General features: G+C 42.8%; 3 protein-coding genes across 3 annotated transcripts; 2 read left to right on the top strand and 1 right to left on the bottom strand.

Moving 5' to 3' along the window:
• Nucleotides 1-1781: 1781 nt before the first annotated feature.
• On the top strand, nucleotides 1782-2352 carry LOC110680737 (histone H2A). Its single transcript, XM_021856528.1, has one exon. The coding sequence runs from the start codon at nucleotides 1845-1847 to the stop codon at nucleotides 2217-2219; it is 375 nt and encodes a 124-aa protein (XP_021712220.1). The 5' UTR covers nucleotides 1782-1844; the 3' UTR covers nucleotides 2220-2352.
• Nucleotides 2353-3179: 827 nt separating this feature from the next.
• Nucleotides 3180-3763, bottom strand: LOC110680724 (histone H3). Its single transcript, XM_021856515.1, has one exon. The coding sequence runs from the start codon at nucleotides 3641-3643 to the stop codon at nucleotides 3233-3235; it is 411 nt and encodes a 136-aa protein (XP_021712207.1). The 5' UTR covers nucleotides 3644-3763; the 3' UTR covers nucleotides 3180-3232.
• Nucleotides 3764-3785: 22 nt separating this feature from the next.
• Nucleotides 3786-4687, top strand: LOC110680728 (histone H4). Its single transcript, XM_021856520.1, has one exon. The coding sequence runs from the start codon at nucleotides 3900-3902 to the stop codon at nucleotides 4209-4211; it is 312 nt and encodes a 103-aa protein (XP_021712212.1). The 5' UTR covers nucleotides 3786-3899; the 3' UTR covers nucleotides 4212-4687.
• The last annotated feature ends 8705 nt before the right edge of the window (nucleotides 4688-13392 follow it).

The raw sequence follows: 13392 nt of genomic DNA on the forward strand, positions 1-13392 counted from the left end.
GATCGCTTGATAACCCCTGCGGAGAAGGCTGCTGAGATAGGTCGGCATTTCGTCAGCTCCCACAATCTAGGGCTAGACATTCCTAGCCCACACGACGCTGCTGTTTCCGAACACGCAGCTAACCTACACCGATCTCCCAACGACTTCTCGGAGGAGTTGGAGATCACTGCTGACGAGTTGCTGGCCTATCTCAAAACATCCAAAAACATGAAGGCCCCAGGTTTCGACAACATCCTGAACTTGGAGCTCAAGCAATTGAGTCTCCAGTTCTACCAACATCTGGCACTGATTTTCAATCAGTGCCTTCGACTTAGCTACTTCCCCTCGTCGTGGAAGTCAGCAAAAGTCATCCCCATTAAGAAACCTGGGAAGGATCCTTCCTCCCCCAAAAGCTATCGACCCATCAGCCTTCTCTCAGGGTTATCAAAGCTCCTTGAAAAAGCGATCAACAGACGGCTGCTTTCGGCAGCCGATCAAAACAACACCTTGCTCGAGGAACAGTTTGGCTTTCGACGCGGTCGTTCAACCGTGCACCAACTGACTCGAGTAACCAACATCCTCAGGCGGAACAAGTCCCTTGCCAAATCCTCCGCCATGGCGTTGCTCGATGTTGAAAAAGCATTTGACAACGTCTGGCACGACGGCCTGGTGTACAAGCTGCACCGATACAATCTTCCCACCTATTTGGTGAAAATCATCAAAAACTATCTGTTTAACAGGACGTTCAGGGTTTCCCTTAATGGAGTCAACTCAGACCCTCACAACATCCCCGCAGGTGTCCCACAGGGCAGTATTTTAGGTCCCCTACTATACAACCTGTTCACCTCGGACATGCCTCAGCTCCCTGAAGGCGGCTCTCTGTCACTGTTCGCTGACGACACATCAGTCGTCTACAGCGGCAGATTCACGAGAGCACTAACATCTCGACTCCAGAGAGGCCTGAACGTCTTGTCAGATTATTTGAACAGCTGGAAGATCTGTATCAACGCAGCGAAGACCCAGGTCATCCTCTTCCCCTATTCCAAATCCCCCAGACTTGTTCCGGCTGAGGATTGTAAAATCACCCTCGGTGGATCAACGGTGGAATGGTCTGATGCAGCCGACTACCTTGGGCTAACGTTAGACAGCAAGCTTCTCTTCAGACAGCAGGTTGACAAAACGGTCATCAAAAGCAATATCTTGCTTAAAGCACTTTATCCACTCATCAACCGGAAGTCAACTCTGTCTTTGAAGAACAAGCTTGCTGTTTACAAACAGGTCATTCTTCCAGTAATTGAATATGGCGTTCCAATCTGGGAGAGTTGCGCTAAAACCCACCATCTGAGGCTCCAGAGGACCCAAAATAAGTTCCTCCGGATGATCCTCAACAGTCCTCCGAGAACGAGGACAACCGAGGTCCATCGTCTGGCCGAGATCAAAACTTTAGAAGAGCGCTTTGGTGACTCAATCGAGAAATTCAGGGCTCGTTGCCACCAATCTGGCCAGCAGGTCATCCGGGACCTCGTTCCCCCCTAGGTTATCAAATTTTATTTTATTGTAGTCTTGTAAATAGTAGCTAGGATAACAAATTTTCTTTTAAAAACCACCAGAGCCAATAAGGCCAAAATAATAACTAGGGTAAAACCATCTTCATGAAAAACATCCACCAAAATTCACCATCGCAAACAAAGCTGAAGGACCACTCTGGTCAAACTCTTAATCTGTAAAAATATTTTTTGTAAAACAAATGGAAAAATAAACATGAATTTAATGCAAAAAAAAAAAATGCGATTCCCCATCAGTACAGTTTACGTACGCTTTGTAAACGTTTCTCTGTTAGTTAAACTCAAACCTACTATCTCATAATGTCTGGCCGCGGCAAAGGAGGCAAAGTTAAGGGAAAGGCAAAGTCCCGTTCCAACCGGGCAGGATTGCAGTTCCCGGTCGGTCGTATCCACCGTCTGCTCAGGAAGGGCAACTACGCCGAGCGAGTTGGTGCTGGCGCTCCAGTCTACTTGGCTGCCGTCATGGAATATCTGGCTGCTGAAGTTCTGGAATTGGCGGGAAACGCTGCTCGTGATAACAAGAAGACCAGAATCATTCCCCGTCATCTGCAGTTGGCCATCCGTAACGATGAGGAATTGAACAAACTGCTGTCTGGCGTTACCATTGCACAGGGTGGTGTGTTGCCAAACATTCAGGCTGTTCTGTTGCCCAAGAAAACCGAAAAGAAGGCCTAAATTACTTCCCGCTCGACTGAAGACCGTGCGCATCAAACCAAAACCGTCCTTTTCAGGACGACAATATTCGTTCTACCGCTAGAGAGTTGTTCGAAATTATGTATTTGGTGTAAAGTAAACTATTGTATAAGTACGTCTAGGTGTCAATTGCAAATAGTATCCAACTACTATCGGCACACAGCACGTCAGCCACTCGCCGTCGTTGGTGGTGCTACCAATCGCATTCGTTTAGCACCAACCACTGCTGCTTGCACCTGGATTGTGTGCTGTTTTGCTGGTGGAAAAAAAAACATCCCAGTAGTGTTAGTTTGTCATAAACAAAGGTGTGCTTAGAGTTAAGTCAGAGGAATGTTATTAGTTTGTCATAAACAAAGGTGTGCTTAGAGTTAAGTCAGAGGAATGTTATTAGTTTGTCATAAACAAAGGTGTGCTTAGAGTTAAGTTACGAGGAATGTTATTCTCAACTTCCACCTAGATTGTGTGCTGTTTTGCTGGTGGAAACATGCCAGCAGTGTTAGTTTGTCATTATCAAAGGTGGGCTTTGAGTTAAGTTTTCTAGGTGAATATCGAGCATCCTCACACACCACATCCTCCATCGTTTGCCATAAAGGGGTAGAAGTTTGAAATATGGGTAGAGAAATCACGGCTGATGCTGAAGCCGTTTCATTGTCATTTTGCCTACCGATTTGTGCACTCGATACAAACGGAACACATATGTCGTTACCTGCGTCGTTCAGTCTGCCCTGCCGTTAAAAACAATAATGGCGTAATGCTCAGGATGTAACCGATTCATTGGCTCTTTCACGATAGCGAGAGATACGAAGATGTTGGAAGTCGAATGGTGTATTTTAGCCGAAATGCGCCAAGAGTTAGTCTAGATTTAGCGAAAATATGGGAATAAGTTGACTTCGTCAGTTATTCCGAGGGAATAATTCCTGATAACTCTTTTGTGGAATGTGGTAGTGGCCCTGAAAAGGGCCGTTTTTTAGAATGGTAACTAACGTAGACCAAATTTAGGCACGTTCTCCACGGATACGGCGAGCCAGCTGAATGTCCTTGGGCATGATAGTGACACGCTTGGCGTGGATGGCGCACAGGTTGGTATCTTCGAAAAGACCGACCAGATAGGCCTCGCTAGCTTCCTGTAGGGCCATGACAGCCGAGCTCTGGAAGCGCAGGTCAGTCTTGAAGTCCTGAGCAATTTCACGAACCAGGCGCTGGAAGGGCAGCTTGCGGATCAGCAGCTCAGTTGACTTCTGATAGCGACGGATTTCACGCAGAGCGACGGTTCCTGGCCGATAACGATGGGGCTTCTTGACTCCTCCGGTAGCCGGGGCGCTCTTGCGAGCGGCTTTGGTAGCCAGCTGCTTGCGAGGAGCCTTTCCTCCAGTAGACTTACGGGCAGTCTGCTTGGTACGAGCCATTGTATGATGGTGAAGTTTGTTTTACAATCCAAACGAATGCGTTGAAACGAGGCGAAATAATGAGGGTCGAAAACTCGACGTCTACTTTTATATGCTTGTTTCGACGCAGGCAACCAATCAGAAGCCCCGAAAAAATAGGAAAAGCAAGAATGGCAAGAAGAAAGCACCCCTCGTGCGGGTATAAAAGTGGCAGTCCGCCAGCGGAAGGCATCAGTTTCATTACAACCGTAGTCGAACACCGAACTAAACATACAAAATGACTGGCCGTGGTAAGGGAGGCAAAGGACTAGGAAAAGGAGGCGCTAAGCGTCATCGCAAGGTTTTGCGTGATAACATCCAGGGTATCACCAAGCCCGCCATCCGTCGTTTGGCTCGTCGTGGTGGAGTCAAGCGTATCTCTGGTCTTATCTACGAGGAAACCCGTGGAGTGCTGAAGGTATTCCTGGAAAATGTCATTCGTGATGCTGTTACCTACACTGAACACGCCAAGCGTAAAACCGTAACCGCCATGGATGTTGTCTACGCTCTGAAGCGTCAGGGACGTACTCTGTACGGTTTCGGAGGTTAAATCGTATCCATATTTCCGCTCTCAAAACGGCCCTTTTCAGGGCCACCAAACACATTCCCAAAAGAGTTATCAGGTCAATATTCAATTACTAATAGCAGTCTGCCATCGTACGGTGTTATGTATCCAACAAGCAAGTTTTTGATTGCCGTCATGAACGACTCGTAAACCCCTCCTCCCGACACATTCTCCGTTTCATTCGTAGCCATCAGGCTGTGTGTTTTGTTGTTGCTCTAGAGTTCAGATAAGTTTATTCCTGTTTTCCAAGTTTACGCTGTATTAGCAGGGCGAATACGATAACCAGCTCGGCGAAATCTCAAGAAACAGTTACTACCTAAATCGTTCGTTTTGACGCCTTCAACTATCCACACAAGTTCCATCTAGCTTCATACCACTCACGTGCATGCATCTCCTACCCGGACTTCATTGTCAGGTAGCAATCGTTCGTGCTGATTCTGCATAACTGTACCATTCCGTTTTTGCTTGTTTTGCTTAACTTCATTTTTTTTTTCGGTATGCGTTGTTGAGCATCTGGCGCATACCACCGTGCAGTGATTGATTGTATATAATGAATGTGTGTCATCATATTTCACTCATCTTAAACAAAACTATGAAACCAGTTGATAATCCGTTTTCGACTGAGCACCCACAAACCGCTTCCAACGTCGTCATCCACATCGTTAACACACCCAGATTGTGGTGCAAAATTACTTCGGAAACGCGCGAAAACTAACTCGAGTGATCTGTGCAATCACAAAGCACCATGTAAGCATGGTATTCGCTAAGAGATTTGAGTCCGAATTCATGTTCTACTACAACTAGGCTGTCAAGGACAAGTGACGAACTCATTATGGCTTCATCGAATAGTGATCGTAGAACAGATTGTTTGTGAGCTTTTAAAAAATGGAAAAATCTTATAAATTTTTAATATTTGCATATAAATTCTCAAATTTACTTGATTCCAAGTGTCATACTAATACTCTTTACTTCTGCATTCGGTTTGCTTAACTGATTGACAGAAACTTTGTTATTTCGTTCAGTATGTTGTGGGTCACGCACTATCAAAGTTACCCCGTTTTACGGTAATGCCAACTTTCGACGGCAAAATTTAAGATAAAAATGTTTTCTACAGTGTGCAGGAATAATCAGATTATACTCCACAAAACTACCAAAGTTACCCCGCCTTGCGGTATGATTAAGTTTGTAACGGTTACCTCAGCTGAGAAACCTGATAAAGTCTAGAAGAACACGGTTTTCCTCATTCAAAACTGCATTTCGATAGTCCCGAAGATGGGGATCAGTGAGAGAGGTGGGTCCATGTATGTAGTGGATCAAAACACTACAACAGCACTTTATCTGCTGGGTAAGTGAATGGTATGTTACTGAAAGCATACTTTTTGGCGTTTCTTTCGGAATCTATGGTATGGTATGGTTTTCAACGGCGAATCGACGCGCGTACAGTATGGCTCATAAAAAAAAAAAAAAAAAAATACGGAAGGTACAATCGCAACTACAGTCACCCCACAGTTATGGATCAACTAAGGGTCACTTTTCAGAACAAGACATGATTAAAATAAATGATCCATAACTGTGGTACGGATTTCAATGCCCCACAGTTATGAATCAACGTTTGTGGGAATACGGTCGGAAAAAATATGATCGAGCATTTTATAATTGATTGCGATGTTGCACAGATTTATGGCTCACGTAGGTAAAATGTGTTCTGCGTAATTGCAACTCTGTTTGATGAGATATTCCCGTTTTAATCCAACTCTGATCCATATCAGAGTGCTACCCATAACTGTGGGGTGACTGTTGTTGTTGACAATATGAGTGTTTTCGGTCTCATAGTATGGGGACGGCTTTTTTTTATTTTTTTTTATTTTTATTTATTTATTTATTTATTATTTATGATCATTCTACAAAGCAATAAGAATAATACTCACAATCCCTATCGAACTAGTGTTCCTTAAAAGGGACGTTAGAGCTTATTGAAATAGCTATTTAAATTAGTCGAGTTACATTATTGAATTCAGTTTAGAGAAAGTTCTACATAAATACTATCGAACAATGAATTGATCAATATTAGATTTTATATAAAGTATAAGGTTACGCCTGAATTGTTGAATCGTTCGAGCACTCTTGATTTCTTCTGGTAATCGATTGTATGTTGCCGGCCCTAAATTTTGAAATCTTCTTCTTCCAACTTCCGTTCTAAAGCCAGTTCTCTGCAGCAAATGAGCATATCGAGTCTGATGGTGATGTGCAGCAGCATTAAAGTTCCAGTTATGATGCAGATTGAGATTGTTTAGGATTTTAAACATTATCGTGGCTGTTCGCATGATGTACAGTCCTTGTATTGGCAGAATATTATGTTCAGTGGTGCTGTAAAGCTGATTTGTTGGGTGCAGGTAATCCAATTTGAATATTGCTTTAACACATCTGTTTTGCTGAACTTGGATGTCTTTAAGGTATGTGTTGAAGGTTGTACCCCAAGTCGTTATACCATATTGATACCGACTATGGATAAAAGCGAAATATATTTTTAGTAGAACATGTTGTGGCACATATTTCGACAGCTTTCTTAGAATTCCACACAACGATGCGCAGTTATCAACAGTATTTCGTATATGGCAATCCCAACGTAGCTTGTTGTCAATGTAGATGCCCAAGTATTTATAATACGAAACTTCTGCAATCGTTACGCCATTTACTGTCAATGTTGGATGAGGTGCAGCATGGTTCTCTCTAGCTCCAAAGACCATTAATTTTGTTTTGTGCAGATTTAATGACAGTAAATTGTTTTCTAGATACGCCGTTACCAGACGCAAATCGTTTGACATGTCTGCAAATAGTTCTGTTACGGAGTTGCTCTTATACATGATTGCAGTATCATCGGCGAACAGTCTAGGGTGTCCTTTAATTTGGAGCTTTGCAATATCGTTGATGTAGATAAGAAACAGCAGAGGCCCAAGATTGCTGCCCTGAGGCACTCCACAGTTACTGCTACGGTACTCACTACTAATCCCGGAGACTCTTACTTTTTGTTGACGATTCAGCAGATAACTTCGCAACAGATCATTAGCAACGCCACGTATGCCATATGCGTCTAGTTTTTTTAGAAGAATCGAATGGTTAATCGTATCGAAGGCCTTTGAGAGATCCAAGAACACTACCCCAGCTGCCGATTTTTTATCCATACAATTCGCAATATCGTCGACTAACTCCAAAACAGCTACTTCTGTTGAAGATCCATGTCTGAATCCAAATTGTTTGGGATTGAGTAGAGCAGTACTATCCAAAAAGCTTTGGAGACGCGCAGACAGAAGCTTCTCGAATACTTTGTTGATAGCAGGAAGAACAGATATAGGTCGATAGTTGCTGGGATTTTTAGGGTCACCACCTTTGAAAATAGGGTAAACGAGCGCCTTTTTCAAACAGTCGGGATAGATTCCAGAAGTAAGGCTATCGTTGAAGCTGGTGCATATAATTGGGGAGAGGACAGCACTGTATTTCTTAAGCGCTGATACTGGGAAATCATCAACTCCAGTTGCTTTAGAGCTGTTTAACACTCGTATGATGTTGGATACTTCGGTTGGTGAGGCAGGTCGCAGGAATATAGATTGACCGCAAGTGTCCATAGTATTGAATTTGTTAATATTACCGTCTGAATTAAGGCAGCTAGCAGTACTATTTCCAATAGATGAAAAGAAGTTGTTGAACGCATCTCCAAGATCTTCGGGCTTAGTAATCTCAGTATCATCCACTATAAGCGTTTGTTGCTTAGTTGAATCAAGTTGATTTCCTAGCATATTGTTAATCCGGTTCCATAACTGCTTGGGATTGTTGGTCGAAAAAAGTTGTTGGTAGTATGCAGATTTGGCACGACGTTTAGCATCTGCCAGTTTTTTATTTGCATGAGTTAACAGATCTTTGACGTGCTCATCTTGGCGATTTCTCTTCCACCTTTGAAAAAGGTTGTTGGAGATTCTACCCAACTTCCAAATGTCTAGATTAAGCCAAGGGCATACATTCCTCTTGACTTTGACATTTACCGATATCTGCGTAGTAAACGATTGCTTCAGCTGCATGAAACGATCCGTAACTGCCAACAGTCGTTCGTTAGGTTGCAAGCATGAGAAGTCAGTGGCTTCCAGAAACATGCGGAAGTGCAGGTCTAAACTCTTAAATCCAGGAATGTTATAGTACTTGCTTCTGTCACTTCTTATCCAGGTCTCTCCAATTATAAGGATATCAATGACAACGGGAAGATTTTGCAGAAAAAGGCAAAGAGAATCCAGCTTTTCCATTCGGTTGATTCCGCGAATGTTAATTTGCAACGTATTGAGGCCATTGAGAGTGGCAGGTGTAAAAATTGCATCCAAAGAATTAGTGCGATGATTTTTTGCAAGGTTGTTCGAATTCATTGTAGGAATATTTTTTATATGAAACTGTTAGTGTTATCAGCAGCTTCAATTTTGGGCACTTAAAATAAATTCCTCAGGTCATCACGTGATCGAACTTTAACCGGGTAGGAATCCTCATGAAACTTCACGAATATTACGCCATCACGTCCAGGCCAGACGTAACGGAATTTATGCAAAGGTTGTAGCGTTTTGAGCTCACGAAAGATTTCCATCGCGAGTGGGGAAAGATCGTCTCTGATGAAAATCTTATTGGTCCAACCATTGGGCCACCGAATTCCGGATATCATCGATGCAGTCAGGGGACCAAATTTTAGCTTTTTTTCCATTAGACGTTCCTTAGCATGCACGTCTTTGAATACGATTCTGATTGGGCTGATCTCAGTTTTAGATGAAGGTAATCTAGTACACGAAACAATAGAATTGGCCTCATCGATACCAAGAGTATTGCATGTCATGGTAACAAGAGTTCTGGTATTCTCGTTTGGCACCCGAGGTATCCCTAACAGAATGGCGTTTGACGACAATTCTAATCTTCGCCGGAGGTCTAATGCAGTTTCCTGTTTTTCGACCACATTCGAAACTGTATCTGTTTTTGACGAAATTAACGCTAAGTCTTTCCTCAAACAATCATTTTCATTTTTTAGCTTGTTAATTTCTGCCTTAAGCTTCAAAATCTGATCGCCGAAATCGTCCAACTTATCGGACAAAAATTGTTGGCTGTGCTCGATATTCGCTAGCAGACGATTAGCATGTTCGGTTAGAGCTTTCGAAAGCAAGTCTGGCAACTCTTTCAGACTGATATGAGTCATAGTTTTAGTGTCGGCCAAAAGATGGCGCTATACTAAATGTATACGTGCGTGCGGTTGTATCGAATGGCTTAGACGTGCCCTATCAGCAATATAGCTAATTATTACTCACACTGAGCCGGAACGCCAATAGCAACGAGCAGCGCTGGATTATCCTGGTGGTGGTGGTGGTGATGTGTTGATGGATGTTTGGTATTGATCTTTCATACAGCAGATCCTCCGATAGGGAAAAGGATTGACAGCAGGACTTGATTATAGGCGATGGCGGGCGGGTGGCGGTGATGGGCGAAATGAAAACAACCAGCGGAAAAGATCCTTTATTCTCGCAGATTGGATACAGTCACAAGTAGATATGAGCGATTAATGGTGGAGATTAATTGCAGCACATTCGAAGCACTTTTACAGCAACAGCAGCATATGATCGATAGAATACAACAGCAGATTTGATGAAGATCGAGGTACATATATGTCCAATGACAAAGCAGCAACAGCGAGTTTTCTTTAATATACAGCAGTCAGCAATTCTGTTTTGGTTTCGGTTTAATTTTTTGCAGAAAAAGCAGAGCACAAAGTTCAACAGCTATTTCACAGCAGTGATGCCAGAGATTGGCTTTTAGTGAACTTGTGGGCGCTTGAGACAGTATGACAGTCATGTGTATAACTTATGTCATTTGTGCCTATGCTTTGCCTCTTTTAATTGCGAACAACCTTCCCTTCTATTCCAATGTTGGGTCTTCCAGTTTTGATTTTTCACACTCTAACAACGCCCCGTATTATCTGCATCCATTTCGCCCAATTTCAGAATCCACTGACCTAATAACCTGTAGGGAATAGTTATAAGTGGGTAAATTATTGTTCATTTGGGTAATTATTCTGAACAAGTAAAGTTGAAGTTCAATTTTAATAAAGATGATTATATATCGTCGAGAGTGTAGAAAAGCTCAGCATGAAGTAGTTCGCGGGAAAAATGAAAGCTTCCCTTTGAATCATTTGAATTTGGAAGATGATTTGAAACTTGATCGAAATTTGAAATCCAACTCGGGAGTGAGTTGGTCGATGGATTTGAAATACCATCGGACCTAGTCGGGTCTAATGAAAATTGAAATCCAACTCTGGAGTGGGTTGGAAGATGATTTGAAACTTGATCGAAATAGAAATCCAACTCGGGAGTGAGTTGGTCGATGGAATTGAAGTACCATCGGACCTAGTCGGGTCTAATGAAAATTGAAATCCAACTCTGGAGTGGGTTGGAAGATGATTTGAAACTTGATCGAAATAGAAATCCAACTCGGGAGTGAGTTGGTCGATGGAATTGAAGTACCATCGGACCTAGTCGGGTCTAATGAAAATTGAAATCCAACTCTGGAGTGGGTTGGAAGATGATTTGAAACTTGATCGAAATTTGAAATCCAACTCGGGAGTGAGTTGGTCGATGGATTTGAAATACCATCGGACCTAGTCGGGTCTAATGAAAATTGAAATCCAACTCGGGAGTGGGTTGGAAGATGATTTGAAACTTGATCGAAATTTGAAATCCAACTCGGGAGTGAGTTGGTCGATGGATTTGAAATACCATCGGACCTAGTCGGGTCTAATGACAATTGAAATCCAACTCGGGAGTGGGTTGGTCGATGGATTTGATGTACCATCGGACCTAGTCGGGTCTAATGAAAATTGAAATCCAACTCTGGAGTGGGTTGGAAGATGATTTGAAACTTGATCGAAATTGAAATCCAACTCGGGAGTGAGTTGGTCGATGGAATTGAAGTACCATCGGACCTAGTTGGATCTAATGAAAATTGAAATCCAACTCGGGAGTGGGTTGGAAGATGATTTGAAACTTGATCGAAATTTGAAATCCAACTCGGGAGTGAGTTGGTCGATGGATTTGATGTACCATCGGACCTAGTCGGGTCTAATGAAAATTGAAATCCAACTCTGGAGTGGGTTGGAAGATGATTTGAAACTTGATCGAAATTGAAATCCAACTCGGGAGTGAGTTGGTCGATGGAATTGAAATACCATCGGACCTAGTCGGGTCTAATGACAATTGAAATCCAACTCGGGAGTGGGTTGGTCGATGGATTTGATGTACCATCGGACCTAGTCGGGTCTAATGAAAATTGAAATCCAACTCTGGAGTGGGTTGGAAGATGATTTGAAACTTGATCGAAATTCGAAATCCAACTCGGGAGTGAGTTAGTCGATGGATTTGAAATACCATCGGACCTAGTTGGGTCTAATGAAAGTTGAAATCCAACTCTGGAGTGGGTTGGAAGATGATTTGAAACTTGATCGAAATTTGAAATCCAACTCGGGAGTGAGTTGGTCGATGGATTTGATGTACCATCGGACCTAGTCGGGTCTAATGAAAATTGAAATCCAACTCTGGAGTGGGTTGGAAGATGATTTGAAACTTGATCGAAATAGAAATCCAACTCGGGAGTGAGTTGGTCGATGGAATTGAAGTACCATCGGACCTAGTCGGGTCTAATGAAAATTGAAATCCAACTCTGGAGTGGGTTGGAAGATGATTTGAAACTTGATCGAAATTCGAAATCCAACTCGGGAGTGAGTTAGTCGATGGATTTGAAATACCATCGGACCTAGTTGGGTCTAATGAAAGTTGAAATCCAACTCTGGAGTGGGTTGGAAGATGATTTGAAACTTGATCGAAATTCGAAATCCAACTCGGGAGTGAGTTAGTCGATGGATTTGAAATACCATCGGACCTAGTTGGGTCTAATGAAAGTTGAAATCCAACTCTGGAGTGGGTTGGAAGATGATTTGAAACTTGATCGAAATTGAAATCCAACTCGGGAGTGAGTTGGTCGATGGAATTGAAATACCATCGGACCTAGTCGGCTCTAATGACAATTGAAATCCAACTCGGGAGTGGGTTGGTCGATGGATTTGATGTACCATCGGACCTAGTCGGGTCTAATGAAAATTGAAATCCAACTCTGGAGTGGGTTGGAAGATGATTTGAAACTTGATCGAAATTCGAAATCCAACTCGGGAGTGAGTTAGTCGATGGATTTGAAATACCATCGGACCTAGTTGGGTCTAATGAAAGTTGAAATCCAACTCTGGAGTGGGTTGGAAGATGATTTGAAACTTGATCGAAATTGAAATCCAACTCGGGAGTGAGTTAGTCGATGGATTTGATGTACCATCGGACCTAGTCGGGTCTAATGAAAATTGAAATCCAACTCTGGAGTGGGTTGGAAGATGATTTGAAACTTGATCGAAATTGAAATCCAACTCGGGAGTGAGTTGGTCGATGGAATTGAAATACCATCGGACCTAGTCGGGTCTAATGACAATTGAAATCCAACTCGGGAGTGGGTTGGTCGATGGATTTGATGTACCATCGGACCTAGTCGGGTCTAATGAAAATTGAAATCCAACTCTGGAGTGGGTTGGAAGATGATTTGAAACTTGATCGAAATTCGAAATCCAACTCGGGAGTGAGTTAGTCGATGGATTTGAAATACCATCGGACCTAGTTGGGTCTAATGAAAGTTGAAATCCAACTCTGGAGTGGGTTGGAAGATGATTTGAAACTTGATCGAAATTGAAATCCAACTCGGGAGTGAGTTGGTCGATGGAATTGAAATACCATCGGACCTAGTCGGGTCTAATGACAATTGAAATCCAACTCGGGAGTGGGTTGGTCGATGGATTTGATGTACCATCGGACCTAGTCGGGTCTAATGAAAATTGAAATCCAACTCTGGAGTGGGTTGGAAGATGATTTGAAACTTGATCGAAATTCGAAATCCAACTCGGGAGTGAGTTAGTCGATGGATTTGAAATACCATCGGACCTAGTTGGGTCTAATGAAAGTTGAAATCCAACTCTGGAGTGGGTTGGAAGATAATTTGAAACTTGATCGAAATTTGAAATCCAACTCGGGAGTGAGTTGGTCGATGGATTTGAAATACCATC

Source organism: Aedes aegypti, unplaced genomic scaffold, assembly GCF_002204515.2.
Source record: "Aedes aegypti strain LVP_AGWG unplaced genomic scaffold, AaegL5.0 Primary Assembly AGWG_AaegL5_hic_scaff_1759_PBJ_arrow, whole genome shotgun sequence".
Lineage (NCBI taxonomy): Eukaryota > Metazoa > Arthropoda > Insecta > Diptera > Culicidae > Aedes > Aedes aegypti.